The 17,783-nt window shown below is 35.0% G+C and overlaps 1 protein-coding gene across 1 annotated transcript in view; it reads left to right on the top strand.

Annotated features, from left to right (window-relative positions):
• Window positions 1-17,783, top strand: part of agmo (alkylglycerol monooxygenase) — a 48,716-nt gene continuing 30,933 nt past the window's right edge. The window contains exons 1-3 of the mRNA XM_053507714.1: window positions 1-167; window positions 8,621-8,751; window positions 9,636-9,787. Coding sequence (XP_053363689.1) covers window positions 36-167; window positions 8,621-8,751; window positions 9,636-9,787 — 415 coding nt within the window. The 5' untranslated portion in view covers window positions 1-35. The remainder of the gene's footprint in view (window positions 168-8,620; window positions 8,752-9,635; window positions 9,788-17,783) is intronic.

Genomic DNA, 17,783 nt, shown 5'->3' with positions numbered 1-17,783 from the left:
TGCAGCAGAGCTCACACTCAGACTGAAAATACAGCATGGCGCAGGTTGAAGACATGGAGACCTCCTCCGTCTCCTTCTCCCAGGGAACTCGTATGCTCTTCTACCTCATGTCTCCCAATGAGACGTCGTTTGCGAAAGTAGAGCAGGTTCCACAGTATGTTCAACAGGTACGTTCCAGTTTCATATTACAACGCTGGCACTTATGCACATCACCACCTTCTACAATTATACCAGTTTCTAAAACTTTTTATAGTCAGCAAATTTTATAACTGTAAAATTAATGCGTATTATGAAAATAATTCAACAATCTAACTATACATTTAAAATACTCTCATTATTTAAACGTGCAATAATATTTGTGTTATATTTATAAGCAAACTTTCCACCAAATGGTCCAAGCTGACATTATTTATATGCTTCTTGTTTTTAAATCATTGAGCTTTGGATGAAACTTATTCAGTGTAAAGAACCAGAGAATGTTTATTTTGGCACGGCATATTTTGGCATTACATAAGCAATAAAATAGTGCATTGGTGGCTCACTGGTATAGTAGGTGCCTTGCATGCAGAAGACCCAAGTTCGATTCCCTGCCAACGTACAAGCTCAAGCCACTGAATCCAGTGATGGGGCATTCTGCTAATCCATGCAACTTATCATTTTTTGTTACTTAATGGTTCTGTGCTTGCAAAGACAAACAAACTCAGAAACTGTTCCATTCCATTATGTACTGGGAGCATTTATTGATGGCAATATTTGACATGCTACATAAATTCTCCTATATATACTGTATGTATTTAAACCTTCTGCACTTAGTGTTCTAGTTCATTTACCCCTTTAGCAATTTAGCATTTAGCATTTTTAGTGCGAATCTAGTGAATCTATTAATTAATGCTATGGTAGCATTTTTTGACAAGGTAGCATAATTTGGCAGAGCACCGGCCCCAAGCCTGAATAAAATCGAAGGCTTGAATCAGAAAGAGCACCTGCCTTAAAACCTGTGCCAAGTTGTGCGTGGATTGGATGGTCCGCTGTGGCCACCTCTTGACGGGAGCAGCTGAAAGACAAAATGGAATGATGTAATATAAATGGACATTAAAAGTGATTTACTGTTACTTTCCCAGAGTTTAAAGAGTTTGCAAAGCTCATTTTTATTGTCTATTGTTCTATTAGGTTCCCCTACCATATACTGTATGTGCATTTTCCAAGTAATAACTGACAAACATCTATTGCTATGACCAAAGTATACCTTCAACAATGGGAAGGGGACAAGCACTTCGAGGACATTCTTGTACAGCAGTGCTGCTGATATGTTACTGAGGCTGGTCCTGAATATTCAACACCAGTGCTATGATCAAAAACATGACATTGATAAATGCATAGAAGACAATGTACATATTAGAAAGACTAGACTTTGGTCTCACTGGACTCTCTATAAGGCTGGTCAGCAAATTAGGCATTTAATGAAGTGCTTGCTTCATTCTAATCTAATACCTGCTTAGTATTTAATATCGTAATTGCCTCCATTTTATGTCAGAACTAATTTAGACTTAGTATCTTGTAGCCTCATTATTGTTTTTAGTAATTAATTATTGTGACAATTATACTACAGTAGTACTTTCTATCCAGCAACATGTACAGTACTAGACACCTAACACCATAGACACCTTCATCTTTTCATTGATATATTGATAACTTTTCTTTTCTTTTGCATTTCGGTTACATTGTACTAGGTTTAAAAGCACAGAAAGAAACCATAAAGCTTTAAAGACAAGTGTTTTTGTTTAAGACAGTGGTCTAGATGCTATTGTGCAAGTGACATAAAAAGTGACATCACCCTGTTAATCCCACTTCCTGAGTATAGCGCTAGTGAAAGATGGCCATCAGTGCTTATAAAATTGGCCATACCAGAAACTTGCTGTGTGATGAATTGCAAATATTTATGGGATCGAATATTTGATTGAGTGATTAAAAAGTTTTTATCACTCTGAGATGATAGTAAATGCTCACCCTGTCTTGGTATTATTATGAAAAATCTGGCATCCCCAGATGTGTTAACTACACACAGGTGATTTGTATGATCTGAAGTGTACTCTGTATGCTGCGCTGAGAATGGTTCATTTCCCAAATAATATCTGGTCTAATAGAAGTTTGTTTAGGAAATTAAATTAAATTTGGTACAGTAGGGATAAAAGCATAAACTATGTGTTACTAACAATGTAGCACTTGAATGAACAGCTTAATGAAAAGCACTCAGCCCTCAATAAATGCACACACACACATGCACACACACACAAACACAAAAAAAAACAACCTAGACATAATTTTTTTATCAGTAAGCCTGTAAGACCTGGATTTAAAGGTGCTACATACTGTAAATGAGGTTTTACTTTCTCTCCCATTTGAGTTGAGCTGCATTTGTTAATAATTAGTAACCTCTATTCTAGTTTATGCTTCAGCATTCATTCGACAAATTACAGTTTGAGCTGTTTTATAGTGAATTGGGTGCAAAAATCAGTACCTCTCCCACACCTGGGCTCTCCATAATTGCAGGTGTTTGAATAAAGTCACTTGGGATATACCAGTGTTTGCACTATGCATTATGAGAAATGAATCTGCTAAAATTTCCAAGAAAGTGGATCATGGGCCATTGCCAAGGTGTTCACTCACAGCACTGTGTATGTCTGAGCTTTCACCTATAATGCATTTCTTTCATTTTATTTTAGTCACAGTCACGGCAGATGTGATGGACGCTAATACTGTTAATAGAAGTGTGAGCGCACACTAAACTTTGCTTAGGGCTAGAACACCAGTGCTTTCAATTTCAGAAAATTATGGCAGAGCAAATATGCAAAGGTCTTAAACAGAAGTGTTACTGTTTTTGCTCCTTGGCTATTGTTTATTCTAAGGCATGTAGGTGGTAGAACGTTTAAAATACTGCCAGTTCCCTCTAGCCTGGAATAATGATCCCATACAGCCACCCTACAGTATGTTTGGGGGGACATTTACAGATGACATGGATTTATGTCCCAAGGGGCCACATTCAAGTCTTTATGGTTGATCTACAAACAAGGTCAAGTGCAGCGATTTACTTTCCGACGTGTACAACTACAGTAACAATACAATTTATTTCTATTTACATGAAAAATAATTGTTTTGTTTAATAGTAACAAATTTGTTATACATCTTCTTTTTGTAATTAAGATGGTGCAGTTGAATCTGTGGGCTAATCACCACATCACTGATGACTATGACTGAGCATGAATTCATAAAACTATAATCACTTTAAATAACAAACTATGTGTTCCACAATGAGCCAGAAAACGCTAAGTGAACTCACCATTTCCTCCACTGAGAGAAAACTGATCCAAGGACTGGAGATTATCAGAGGGTTTTCTGCAGGAACAGTCAGGTGACTTGCACTTGGACCTAAACACTAGTCTGCAAAACATCACAAGTCATATTATACAACTGCAAAGATTGTTAAAATAACAAAGCTATCCATGCTGCTGCTGTTTTTATTATTATTATTATTATTATTATTATTATTATTATTATAGTGGACAGTCATATACTCTACAGAGTAGTTAAAGTCTTTAAACAATCTGACCAATATCTTGATTAATGAAGCCCTCAAGACTGAATTGATTGTTGATGAGGAAACTTATCAATCCATTTATCCACCCATGATTTGATGTCATGAATAAATGCTTTCAGTAATTTCTGCAATTTGCATTTGATTTTACTTTCCTCATCTTTTGCTAGTCATTTTTTTACTCATTTATTTAAGATAAACAGAAAAACTGAAACTCTTTTTTATCTGTTATGAAATAACTGACTTTACCTTTTTGCCTTCTAGACTCATAATCAAAATGATTATATAAATTGGTATTTTTTTTAAGCTCTATGCAGCAGAGGTGGGTTTTGGTCTTGCTTTAATGGAATGGTCTTCATGAGAGACAGTTTCATCACGGTGCTTGGTGGGTTTCGCATATGCACTTGACAATACTGTTTGCAAGAGCTATTCCAGAACAGCTGACCTTCATGTCTTACCAATAACAACTGACTGCTGTTCTTGTTGTTGTTACTTAATTACCTAATGCCATATGTGTTATTTCATAGATTTGAAAGAAGAAAAAAAAAATCCAGTATGGGTTCTGGAATGTAGAAAAAAATCCAAATCCAAACTCGTGTCCAAACTTTTGACTGGTACTGGATGCAAAACAGAGCACGGTCTGGATGGGATTTCATATATGTATCCCCACAAAGCTAATGGCCAAATGCTTATTTAATACTGTCTGTGTTGTATTAGAACTAAGGGTGGTGCTGGAGTGGGTGTGGATGAGCTGTCCAATTTGGAAAATGGTGTTCTTCTGTCCATAAATTCTAATGTCTGGCCTGCTCACATACTCTTGTCTATTTCCAATTACTTTCTATTTCCAATTTACTTACTTCTATTACTTTTACTCAACCTGCAAATACGAAACACATCATCAGCAGGACAGGACCACCGGAAATCACAGGAAGATCTTTAAACTATTTTCCTTTTAGTTTTGAAGCAGCATACAATAATAATAATAATAATAATAATAATAATAATAATAATAATAATAATAACAACTAACAACAGGGTCAGCAATATCTTTGACAGTAGAAAATGCTTGAAATGAATCTGTCTTTCATGCGTAATTGCTGACTGCATGGAACAGTCGTAAATCATGACACCGCAGATGGGAAATGCCAGTATGAAGTTTGAAATACGATTGCTTCTGAGCGTCAGAACACAAGCAGAGGATTCGTCTGCAGTCCATAACTTATTTGAGGTCTGCCACAGTCGCTTCACATATCATAACTATTTTAGTCCAAAGTGAAATTGAATTTATTTCGTTTTTAGACATTAAGGTTTCCTCTGTCTGGACGGGTTTTATGTCACATTAGAATGTTGTGCCTCACGCCACAGTAAATGCAAACTTGTGTACTTTCTCACATTTAAAGCCCCCTCACATTTTAATTGTGGGTGTGTTTTTTGGGTTTGGCGGTAACCAAGTCAACACATGTTTATCATTTGAGGTAGAAAGGTTAATCTTTCACTAGACCTATATAAACATTTGAAAGCAGACAATTAACCACACAGCAAGGATCTGAATTGTTGTAATGTTGCCACATGCGCACAGTGATTAACTTTACTCACAAGTGTTTAGCTACTTTACTGTGATGTCTGTCTGCATGCATCTGTATGATCACGTGTTTGTGCCTTGACTGGCTTTTTTAAGACAGAAGGAATAAATGCGCATACTTTGGTTATTGTTGTGTGTAATTTGGGCAAAATATACGAAATAATATGAAACTTCCTGCTTTTGTAAAACACATTTTAATGGAAAATGTGATCGCATCTTAGATGAAATCATTTAATATTTGTACTATATAAATAAGAAACAATGATCTCAAGGCTTAGTGAAATGTTAAAAACCCCGACATCTGCTCCACAAATGTACTTTTCCTGACAAGATTGGCGTCACGGATAAAGTTTTCTATAAAACTGTTAAGATTCCCTCAACAATTTTCACAAGTAAATTTTTACAATAAAAAAAGCTGTATAAAAGAAACAGTCCCACAACCAAATCCAAGAGATCTTAACTATGGGATTTTTTTTTTTTTTCGTTTGTTTTGTTTTAAATGATGAAAACCTATAAAATATAGAATTCTTGAACACCTAAAGTCAAAGGTACTGTTTCATCAGTACCCTATATACTGACATATATATTTGCTGTAATTTTGCAGTGTAATAGAGCAATAATAAGTGAAAATCCTGTTTATACTGAACCCCAGGTTGATAGAGACAGATTGGTATTTGCAGATTGTGCACTGCTGACTTAAGAGTCTACAGCCAGATGTGGGGCCGCATGTAATGTTGGGGCGTCCTATGTGGTATATCCTGCCCTGGAGTGTTCTTATACACATATTCACCAAGACGCTTGTAATTCTGTCTTTGTGGGGTATTCATTTTCAAATCAAACTTTGAACACAATAATTAAAAAGGTCACTTTCACCTTTTTAAAATAAAATGAGTCAAATATTCCAAGACTATCACATATTCCCTTTTTATAGGAACAATTGGTCCCCATAAAGAGACTCAGCATGGACACACACACAAACACACACTCAGCATAAGAAAACAGTAAGAACAGTAAAGGCTGTATCTGCTGTACTTCACTGTGTGTGTGTGTGTGCGCGTGTGTGCGCGTATATGTGCATGTGTGCACACATGTGTCTCACATTCCACAACATAAAGGGGAACCTGACACATTTTGACTTTATCCAGTTTGCTCTCAGCACCTTTAATGTCACAGCATTATGAAAAACGATTTGGAACGTGTTAACCATGCTGATGTCTGGTCCCAGAAATGGCAAACAATAATCATTCTAGTTTTACCATTTTACAATAATGTTTTAAAGTGCAGAATAAAATACTTAGTACACTAAATGTCACAAGGCACAACAGGTTCAATAAGGCCTAGTAGGGATAGAATACCCGCAATGTACTTAAAGATTGTAGGGAACTGTAAAACAATGCCAGTGTATGTATCGGTATTGTAAACTGAAGTGGGTGTGGCTTAAACCAGAGTGTTTTTTCCTCTTTCTTTAAAAAAAAATGTTTTAGAATTCCTTGGCATGCGATAACACTATGCCACTAGGGACACTTAAAAACAAAGGAGAACATAAAGAAAGTAGAAGCTAAAAGCAGTGCCAACATGGTTTGCAAATTCTATTCCTAAATTCATTAGCAATGTGCTTTTTACCAACTTTTAACACTTTTTAAAAAATAAACAATTGGCCAAATATAAAAAAAATATTAACCACAAATATACCCCATGACAACCTTGACCTGGCCGTTACCGAAGACGAATAAATGAATGAATGAATGAATGAATGAATGAATGAATGCTATATATTAATAATAAATGTGCTCAAAAGCGCCCAACTTACATTTACTGGTCTTGAACCACAACTTTAGGCTTAAACTTCTAAACTTTCTTAAACAAACACTAAAAGCATGCACATCTTATTCCTATCTGTATTTTTATGGAAATAACTCCAGCTTCAGTGTCATTCCAAGCCACTATTGTCTCCAATTCCAATACTCACTTTCAAATTGGCACTTATTGAACTACTTATTGTATTTTAACACTTACATACAAAAATAGTTCTGACAGACTACGTATTATTATCATCACTTTATTACTTACAAACAGGAAATGACCATAACACAGTATTAATTGAGCCAAGACTATTTGCTAGTGAATGAGGCCTGTATTTACAGTCCAGTGTGTGGGGGGATGGGGCTATACTGAACTTTTGTACGTTGTTTTTTCCTGATGATAATTATTGACTTAAGCACTTCTTGGACATTTCCTCTATATAGACAAATAGATAAATGTGATTGATAAACTGTCGAGAAATTGTGAGATTAAGTGAGCAGTAGCATGAAAAGATGCATGGCTCATGAAGAGGAAACATGTGTTAGCACTTTGTAGATTAATAACTGTTGTGCAATAGAGGAAAACCGGCAAGTGAACAGGAATGGGCAATGAATAATCTTGCTGATAATAAGCTTTAAAAAAAAGTGCACCGGTTTATGAACTATTGACATTCTACCTTGTGAATCCTGTTTACAATTATGAAACTCAAAATTTCGGATAAAAATTTCTGTCATTTGCTCTCTCTCTCTCTCTCTCTCTCTCTCTCTCTCTCTGTTTCTATATGTGTGTGTGTGTGTGTGTGAAACTCGAATATTGAGTAAAAAATTGGAATATTGTGCAAAAGTTCATTTATTACAGTAATGCAACTTAAAACTAATATATAAGATAGACTCATTACATGCAAAGCAAGGTAGTTTAAGCCATGATTTGTCATAGTTGAGATGATTATGGCTTACAGCTCATGAAAACTCCAAATCCACAATCTCAGAACATTAGAATATTGTTAAAAGGTTCAATATTCTAGGCTCAAAGTGTCCCATTTTAATCAACTAATTAAGCCATAACACCTGCTAGGGGTTCCTGAGACTTTAAATGGTCTCTCAGTCTGGTTCAGTAGGAAGCACAATCGTGGAAAAGACTGCTGACCTGACAGTTGTGCAAAAAACTATCATTGACATCCTTCATAAGTATGGAACGCCTCAAAAGGTAATTGCAAAAGAAGTTGGATGTTTTCAAAGTGCTGTATTAAAGCCCATTAATATAAAGTTATGTGGAAGAAAAAGGTGCACAAGCAGCAGGGATGACCGCAGCCTGGAGAGGACTGTCAGAAAAAAGGCCATTTAAAAGTGTTGGGGACTTTCACAAGTGGACTGAGGCTGGAGTCGGTGCATCAAGAGCCACCACACACAGACGAACCCTGGCCATGGGCTTCAAATGTCGTATTCCTCTTGTCAGAAGCGTTTTACCTATATATTTTTTAAACGGATCTATCTATCTATCTATCTATCTATCTATCTATCTATCTATCTATCTATCTATCTATTTATCTATCTATCTATCTATCTATCTATCTATCTATACACACATACATACATACATACATAAACATTAAATGACAATTCCTGATGTTTTGTATCATGTAGGCCACCCTATTCTTTGTTGGAATGATCGTGTTGGAGGTATTGCTGGGTTGGCTAAAGACTGGTGACCTTGTGATCAAAATCAATGATGGGACCACATCTTTGTCAGCAGGCATGATGTCAAGACTGCCAGAGTGAGTTACTCTCATTGCTTTACCTTTATCTCTATACCACAACACTTTAACCTGACATGGTGCTCTGTATTACTTTAAACTCAGTAAAGGTGTGTGTATACATTTGTGATTGTACAATTTAATAATTCATTTACAAATAAATAAGCAGTGACATTATTAGATAATAATAATAATAATAATAATAATGCACTTTATTTATACAGTATATCCTTAACATTCAAGTGGTAGCTAAAAGTACTGCAAAATCAAGTAGTCAAATTAAATGATGAAAGTAATAAAATTATATAAACAGGACGAAAAAGAAAGTAAAACATTTTAAAAAACAACTTAAGTTAATGTGAACATATATGTACAAAATAAAGCATAGTGCAATTAGCAAAGAAATAAATATAATAAAACAGAGAACTATGTAAATAACAAAGAATATTGGCTCTCAGTCTATCTACAAAAACAGCAGCAAATTTAATATTTAAAGTCTTTAAAAGAACTGTATCAGATTCACTATAATGCTTCAAAACTTTTTCCAAACAGTTCCAGCCAATTTCCTGCAAACTGATACTTAAGATTCCTTGTCCTGTTTACTGCTATGTATTAACTGCTAATGTACAGTAATTTCATTACCAGGAGTTCAAAACAATAAAATAACAATAAAAATAGAAATTTCATATTAAAAAATGTTTTTTTCAATTAATCTTGTATATGTTTTTTTTTAAAGAGTATAGTGGACATGATTGCTTGATGCATGCTGGTGTTGAGCTCTACAGCTGTGACACACAGCAACACCACTGTTTTTCATTATTGTATTTTTACTGTGAACGTGATATACTGTATGTTCAATCCTTCTCACAAGTCTTTGGGTTTACTTAATTTTTTGTTCATTTTAGCCTCTTCATGAAAAGTTTGGAGATTTCTGGTTACATATATATTTGGAACAACTTCCGCATATTGGAGTTACCTTGGGACTCAGCTTGGACTTGGTGGCTGGCGTTCCTAGGTGTGGACTTTGGATATTACTGGGTTCACCGATGCAGCCATGGTATGTAATGAAGCTAAACGCCATACACACTTTGATGTCTACAAGGTTTAAGTAAAGGTATACACAGATTATTATATCTAAATTTTAACAGTGCAAACTATTTCTAATTTAAACAAATTGGTTTATTTCTTGTATTTATAAGCATGCTAAATATCTATTTTTTCTAGCAAGCTAATAATATTAGACATAGTCTAATTATAGATAATTTAAGAGCAAAAAATTTACAGTATGGTACAGTATATTTACAAAAGGCTTATACAGTATGTCAATTATTGCAATAGGGAGCCCAAATATCATACACACACTTCAACCATTTTTGTACTTACAGTATGTCTAATTTGCAGTATGCCAACACTGAAAATGTTAAAAATAGTTTTAAGAATGTAAATAAAATGTAAAAATGTAGTCTTGACCACCCTTTTCTTCATAATAAAATAGAATGGGAAACAAATATTTTACTTTGACAGGCTGTAAAGTGCCTAAAGTTACTATTTAAAAATGGGTTCTTTATTTAACAACATTAGAAGCAGCCTCATTTTCTCTCTTGTCTATTCCAATCACTCAACATTGAACATCACCAGTAAACCACAGTAGTTGAAGGCCTGATCATCTGTCATTGACAGAACCTGTTTTTCACTTGTTCATGCCTTAAGTTAGATGGTTTTTATGGTTGAATGATTCATTGATCACTGTGTGGCTGAACAAAAACTTGCTGATGAGGGAATCTGATCATTTTGTACATTTATACATATTCACTCATTTCACTCATTTTAAACTCATTTTCCTAATTTTCTTTTGGATTTTGTCTAAACATCTGCTTTGTGTTTTATGAATAAAAAACTGAATTGAAAAAATATTCCTCTGAAACTGGTCAGGTACATGAAGTGGCCTGAAAATCAGAGCCAAAAACTTGCCAAAAAAAAAAGCTGATTCTAAATATGAAGAAATAGGGTGGTTTAAGATTTTTGTACTCTAATGCGCTATCTGAAAAGAGTACTACAAAATGTACTTTTTTGTCTTGCATGCTTATTGATTTTCGTCCTTTTTAAAAAAAATGTATTTAGCCTACTGTATATTTAAAGTATAAGATACTTTTCTGATTGCCCCTACATACAGTTGCATAAAAGAAGTGGATGGCAATATTTCATACTTAAGAAAACTCCTAAGTATCAAAATGGTAAAATTACCAACAACAACAACAACAACAACAACAACAACAAAATCCAATGGCATAGTAGGGAACAATTAGAGGAACTAAGTCCAGGAAATGACTTCAGGAATGTTAAGGATTGCGAAGGATATTAGGTGTTAGCCGTTACAAATTCATTCAAACCATTGTCTATAAACCCGTCACTACAAAATTCATCCATAGATCTATTTTTACCACTGAGATGTTAGGTGGACATTTCCTTTAAGGTTATGTGATCTAGGCTTAAAGTTATGCTTAAGCGGAAAACACTCCTTAAAGTTGCCTTCGAAATAGGCAGGCAACTGCATTCCTGAGCCCATACTGCTGCCCATTACAACATTTCTGTTCGGGCAAAATATAGCCATTATGTCTAAGCCGAGTTTACCGACCTCATTTCTTAGTCGTGTAGCTAATAGGGGTTACAGGTCTTTCTTGAGAGGGTTGAGTGCATGTTTCTGTAACCTCAATTTCAGCTAGCTCAGATTTAATTTTAATAGCACCCCAGTACATTATTAAAATCATGTCTCTCCAGACGTCACTGCGACGGAGTGGAGTGATGAGGTGCTTGTGGTTGTCATGTTATGTTTTCCATTGTCCAGAGCGCCTGTTGGTGAAGTAGGAAATGTCATTTATATCAGCGGTCTCCTGTCTCCAATTTGTCCATTTTTTGAAGTTGAAGGAAATTATTTGTCTAGCTTTCCTGTTCCATCATCATTCCCGAATATCACAGGGTTGGACATAACTTTCACTAAAGACGTAAAGGCTGTGGCCTCTGCTTTTTATCTGTTTAATATCTGTGCACTGGATTATTTATAGACTATAGACGATATTCTAAGTGCATTGAAGCCACATGTTCAATAATGCACATGCAGATGGGAAGTTTTTGTTAATGATGAAGTATATAATAAGCTACACTTACTACCCAAACACTTTCTTATTAAGAAAAACATTGCACAAATTTAATTTATATTTAGCAATAGGGATTTTATTTATTTATTTATGTATTTATGTATGTATTTATTTATATAATGATTTATTCTTTTTTTTTCTTTTAGTAAATAGTCTTTATTTGAGTGTTATTTCTGAACTGCCAATTCAGTAGACACAAGTGTATGCCAGATTTGCTAAACTCTAAACCTATGAGTATAGCTTTGCCATTTTCTGACTTTGACACAAATGGCTTCAAACTGGTTTTCATACTCAATTTAGCCTCCAGTGGAGCATGGGAATATTTATCTAAAATCCTATTCTTTTTGCACATGCTGGCAATAAATCTTTATTTTGAGCAAAACAACAGACAAAAGGCAGAAATATGACTATCATAAAACCCCACAGACCCCAATTAGTGCCACTGTGAAATATGAAGACTTATTTTATTTATTTTAATGGGAATTTCATTTCCCCCCCTTTCTTCATGTAAAACACTTAAAAGTTTAAGGCCTTTATTTGTTTGAAAATTTAAAAGAATAAAAGAAGTTCTTTTAAGTGAAATCATCTTTTTTCAGATGCCATCAGTATTGAGAAGACATTACTGTAATATGAGGAGTAGTCTAGGTTTACAGTTGGGCTCGGTTTGTTTTACGATCTTTTCAATAATCAGTTTTTATTAATAAACACAAAAATAGGGTATCGGAAATAATAAATGACGACGTGACGCAATAAGTCAACTGATATCCAACTGAAACACATGGCATTTTTTTTTTAAAGTTATACTCCAGAAAGTTGGCAAACTTTAAAAAAGGAAAATGTAAAAGAAAATTTTTTTTTTTAATGTTTTTAAAATTATAATTATAATTACTTCGGTAAACTGTATGTGAAACATGTTAGCTCTTGTTTTCACTTTAGTTATACAAAAAGTAAACAGCAAAAATAAGACATGTAACTGAAAACTACTGTTACCTCTGACTGTTTAAAAGCACTAAAACTGGAGAACTTCTTGCAAAATTTGTTAAATAAAATAAATTTCACAAAAGATTACACAATTATTTTTTCGTGCTGCATCTGCAATACGCAAAAAACTAACAAATAAACAAATAAATACATACCACAGTTTTTAAAAAAAAGATTACAACAAACCAAATGTAAGATTAATAGGCTTATAGACACATTAAGTAAATTGAAAAAAAAGTAAATGAAGGTTTGACTAAAGATATTTCCCCTTTAGTATTACTTTAACTTTAACTTAAATATCAAAAAAAAAAAAGAAAAAGAAAAAAAGATTTGACTTAAAAATAGTAAAATTTGTCTTGATATAAAGTTGCTAATTAATTTCATTTAAGGTATATATATATATATATATATATATATATATATATATATATATATATTTTTTTTTTTTTTTATTATTTTTTTTTTTTTTTATTATTATTATTATTATTTTTTTTTTTTTTTGCAGTGTACATTTTTCTGTGTAAGTTGTTACTATAGAAAAGAGCCTGAAATTAATGCTGCTGGTGTAGAATATTAATCAACACCATCTGACTAATCAATGGAGAATTCAACAGTGCTGCGGTATAAATGATTTCAATGCAAACATCTATGATCAGTCAAAACGTCAGTATGTTTATTGCATTTTCTATTTGTAGCTTTGGAATATCTGACAAGTCAATAAGTCATCTGCATTATTTGCCATCTGTTACATGATTTTCCAACTGCTCTACAAATGTTCTAGTTATTGGTGCTTTCCTTGTCATCTTTTGGAGCAGATCTGAGTCATACGCCACTGCAGCTGCATCTCTGTCTGACCTATACAAACTCTCTGGTCTGACCACACACTGCCTCTGGTTGCATGCTAGCCTTAAGCAACACACAGGACAAACAAAGTTTATAGCTATGCCTGGAATCTTGTCAATGCTCTGTTGCATTTCATGGTTCATTTGGTGCTTTGCCTTTCTTCCCTTATTCTACTGTCAGAATTTGGACAGATATAAAAATGTTGTCAGAAAGACTCAGAGCCCCAAAAAGTATGGCATTTAGTCTGGATTGGGTCAGGAGGAATTCAAATGGAGTTAAGTATGACTTGATGAGAGCCGTGCTGGCTCTGTTTGTTCTCTCTCTTATGTGGGCTGACACGGACCAGCTCTGCTTTCTGCCTGCTTCTATTTTCAGAAAGGTCTCCGGGGAGACCTCGGTACAACGACCTGTCCACAAGCAGCATTAAAAAGAAAAGCCATTATAAACTTGGAATTTCAGATTGAAATGCTGGAGAAATTCAGGCAAAGATAACCATAAAAAAGGAATTAGAAAGTCTTTCAATTTTGCATCATTTATTTTTATTCAGGGTCTTTTTTTTGTGATAACATTCAGTGGAAAAACCAATCTCACAGGCAGGATTCCTTTAATTTTGTGGTTTGTGAGTTTGCAATCTTTGGCCCAAAGTTATAAGTTCACCTTTGCTAAATTCAACTGCAAATAAATGTCATGATGTGATCTGGTTTTTACCATTGCCAACATTTTTTATCTCATGCTCCAGGGTCAAAAGTTTGTAGACATTTGACGTAAAACCCAATTTGTGGACCTGCCTGAAAACAATTGCCACAAAATTAGATGCATATGGTTATTTTGAATGACTTTGTTTGCCATAAGATTTTCTTTTACTGGAACTCAAAGACTCCAAACTCAGTGGTTAAGGCATTGGACTACGGTTCGGAACGTCCCAGGTTCAAATCCCATGACCACCAAGTTGTCTCTGTTAGGCCCATGAGCAAGGCCCTTAACCCTCAACTGCTCAGATGTATAATAAAATAAAAATGTAAGTCACTCTGGATAAGGGTGCCTGCCAAATGCCCTGTGCACATATTAATGGCCATAAACATATAGTTTACCAAGGTAAGCATGAAAGATAGTTAGTTTACATCACAGCACCCAGGACTCAACCCCTCAAACACCTTCAGGATGAACTAAAATACTAACTTTAATCTAGGCCGTTTTGGTGGACATCATTGCTCAGTTTTTTGTGCTCTTGGGGCTGAATGGGCACAATTTCCCACAGCCAAGCTCCAAAATGTTGTGCAAACCCTTCCCAGAAGAGTGCAAACTTTTATAGCAGCAAAGGGAAACAAATCATGACAAAAAACAAATGCCTATGCTTTTAGAATGGAATGTTAAATACTCAGGGGTCCATATACTTTTGACCATATTGAGTATGTGCAGCAAAATATATTATTTAATAGCAGAATTTTTACAGAAATCATGCAAGGAAAACAGTTCATGCAATCCTTTTTCTACAATGTTTCTTATTTACAGTACATGCTGTATTTGCATGTCTCGAAATGGCACCTTTATGTTTTCTTTATCCATATTTTAATTGAGCGTCACCATTTTTCCCCTTAGGATTGGTGAAGCTAGCTTATACATTTGAGGATAAAAATAAAAAAACACATAAATTACCAATGGTTTCCTATTACTTGGCTACATGTTCTTTTGGCAACTAGGTTCTGTGGTTTACCCATAATGATTGAATTACAGTATTCAATGGTCAAAACGCAAATATAGTAGCATGACAACCAGATTTTTCGGTCTGCATTGTTGCTCTTTAACTGTCATTCTGTTCGTTTTAATAATTGAAATGTTAAGCACCATCTCGTAGCTGGATGGTCAGGGAGGCGTTCAGGGGCCCAGGCTGCTGGTCTGTCCACATCAAGACATACAGTAGAACACATTCATGTATCCTTAGTAACTTTCTTCATAGGTTTACATTAGAGTAAGTGCTGAGACGGAAAGAGTATCAGTTAGGAAGAGTGCACAGTTCAGGTTTGTATAAAAAGTTGTGCCAGGCTCCTTTACTCTAGGTACATATCATTAAGGAAAGTTTTATACTGTATACTTAACTTTAAGGATTCTCAGACTTTTTTTCCTTGGGAAAACTTTTAATGAATAATGAACCCTCAACTTACCCAATTTATAAAACTAATATAAAAACACTCAAATGAATTGTTGGTGAATGCTTTTCCTAATAATTCAAATCCGACCCCTACCCATAATGAAGCCTTACACATAAGCTTATTTCTTTCCATTCAACAAAGTCATTTAGTGCTATGGATTTTTGCTATAGACAAATGCAGGAAATGTTTGATTAAAATCTCAGCCTGTAAGGTAACACCTTGTAAGTTTGCGTGTGTAAAGATTTTCCCTAGCTGATATGGTGGTGACAGAGATCCGTTAGCGAATGCGGACAGCAGCAATCACTAGGACAAACAGATCACGTCAGTGGCACAGTGGGGCGTCCCGGAGGCCAGCAGATCTGGATGTTATTGTTTTCAGAAGGAATCCTCGTGGTAGAAGGTGGCGGGGGTTAACCCTGGGTGACAGGGGCTTCATAAATCTTCTGCAGCCACTGGAAGTCCCCGCGCACTCAGGTTGGAGGGCGTACAAAAGAATTGAGCCGGTCAGGATGTGGAGTCTGGATTTTGGACAAGTAAGGTGTACCTCTGGGACACTGAAATAATATCAACAATCAGCCACTCTTCTGCACAAATGTGTGTGTGTGTGTGTGTGTGTGTGTGTGTGTAAAACCCAGCAGCAGAGTCTATGGGATGTCTCTTGCTGTGTTGAGCATCTAATGTCTCTGCAGACATGGTAGATACATGGTCATACAGTATGAGTGTGATTCCACAGTTAGTTTACATACAGCAATCTTGTTAACGCTGTCCAGATCACTACCTCAGTGTCTCTTTTATGGCCTGGACAAGTATTGCAATAGAGAATGCTTTGTTTTTTTATTAATGCATGAAGCCTACTGGAAGTTTTAATGTTACAGTATGCATACTGGATCTATACATAAAATAAAACTGAAAAGTTGGCGTATCTGGGGACCTACAGTAAGATGAGTAATAGAACGCATCAAGATGTTACGTGATGATGGTGCATGCGTCACATAAAAAACTACTAAACAAACTTTAATGGGGTTTTCACAGGTGTACAGTATTTGCTTGAGCTTGACGTAACATACAGGCTTTATTTCATTGCAATCGGCCCCTCAGGAAGAGAAGATGTGCTACTTTAAAATTTTTATGGAAAATGCCCTTGTCATAAACAAAGTAAAAAAATCAACCTTCAAAAAAAATCATCAGCTCATCTTAAAATTCAACAGATGGCGCTGTACATTTTTAATATGTGTTCATGAGTGTGTAGTTGAAATCTACTTTCTAAACGCGATCTCTCTTCTGCATTCCGTGCACTTCACGGTAACATAAATTTTTTTAGTTCATTACAAAATTTAACAGATGCTAATTGTAAAATACTGTATAAGTGTGCAATAAAATTTTATGCAAACAAAGTCACAGGCACATTAAGTGCGTAATATATGCATATATTTAAAACATTTGATGTTAAGTGGCTGTCTGCACATAGCAGATCATCATCATCATCATCATCATCAAAAATCCACTTAGATATTAGAATGAAGACCTACATTTCCAGAAGAAACAATTGTTTAAAGTTACCCCTGCTCTCTATGGATAAGCATGCTTTGCAGATGTAAACAGCTGTTTGAGTAAATTAAATTCTGCTGTACCAGAATTGATTGGCATGTGGTGACCATATTGCTTATAGTGTAAATCTCAATATGCTTTGATAGTTTTTGGACTTTAGATTCTGATGACTAGTTTGACACAACTTTTGTGAAAATAAACACAAATCCTTGGACCGGTTTGCAAAAGTTGCAAAAGGTTTTGCTATGGCATACTTATTAGCTCGAAATATGACAGTAAGGTTTACAATTTGTGAGATGTGAGCACTATGTAAAACAATATGTACACTATGGAAGAAGATCCTAATGAAACACTGGGGTAAGTGCATTAGTGTAGC

This window comes from Clarias gariepinus, chromosome 11, assembly GCF_024256425.1.
Source record: "Clarias gariepinus isolate MV-2021 ecotype Netherlands chromosome 11, CGAR_prim_01v2, whole genome shotgun sequence".
Taxonomy (NCBI): Eukaryota; Metazoa; Chordata; class Actinopteri; order Siluriformes; family Clariidae; genus Clarias; species Clarias gariepinus.
The sequence above is the reverse complement of the archived record's forward strand: the minus strand, read 5'-3'. Positions and strand labels throughout refer to the sequence as shown.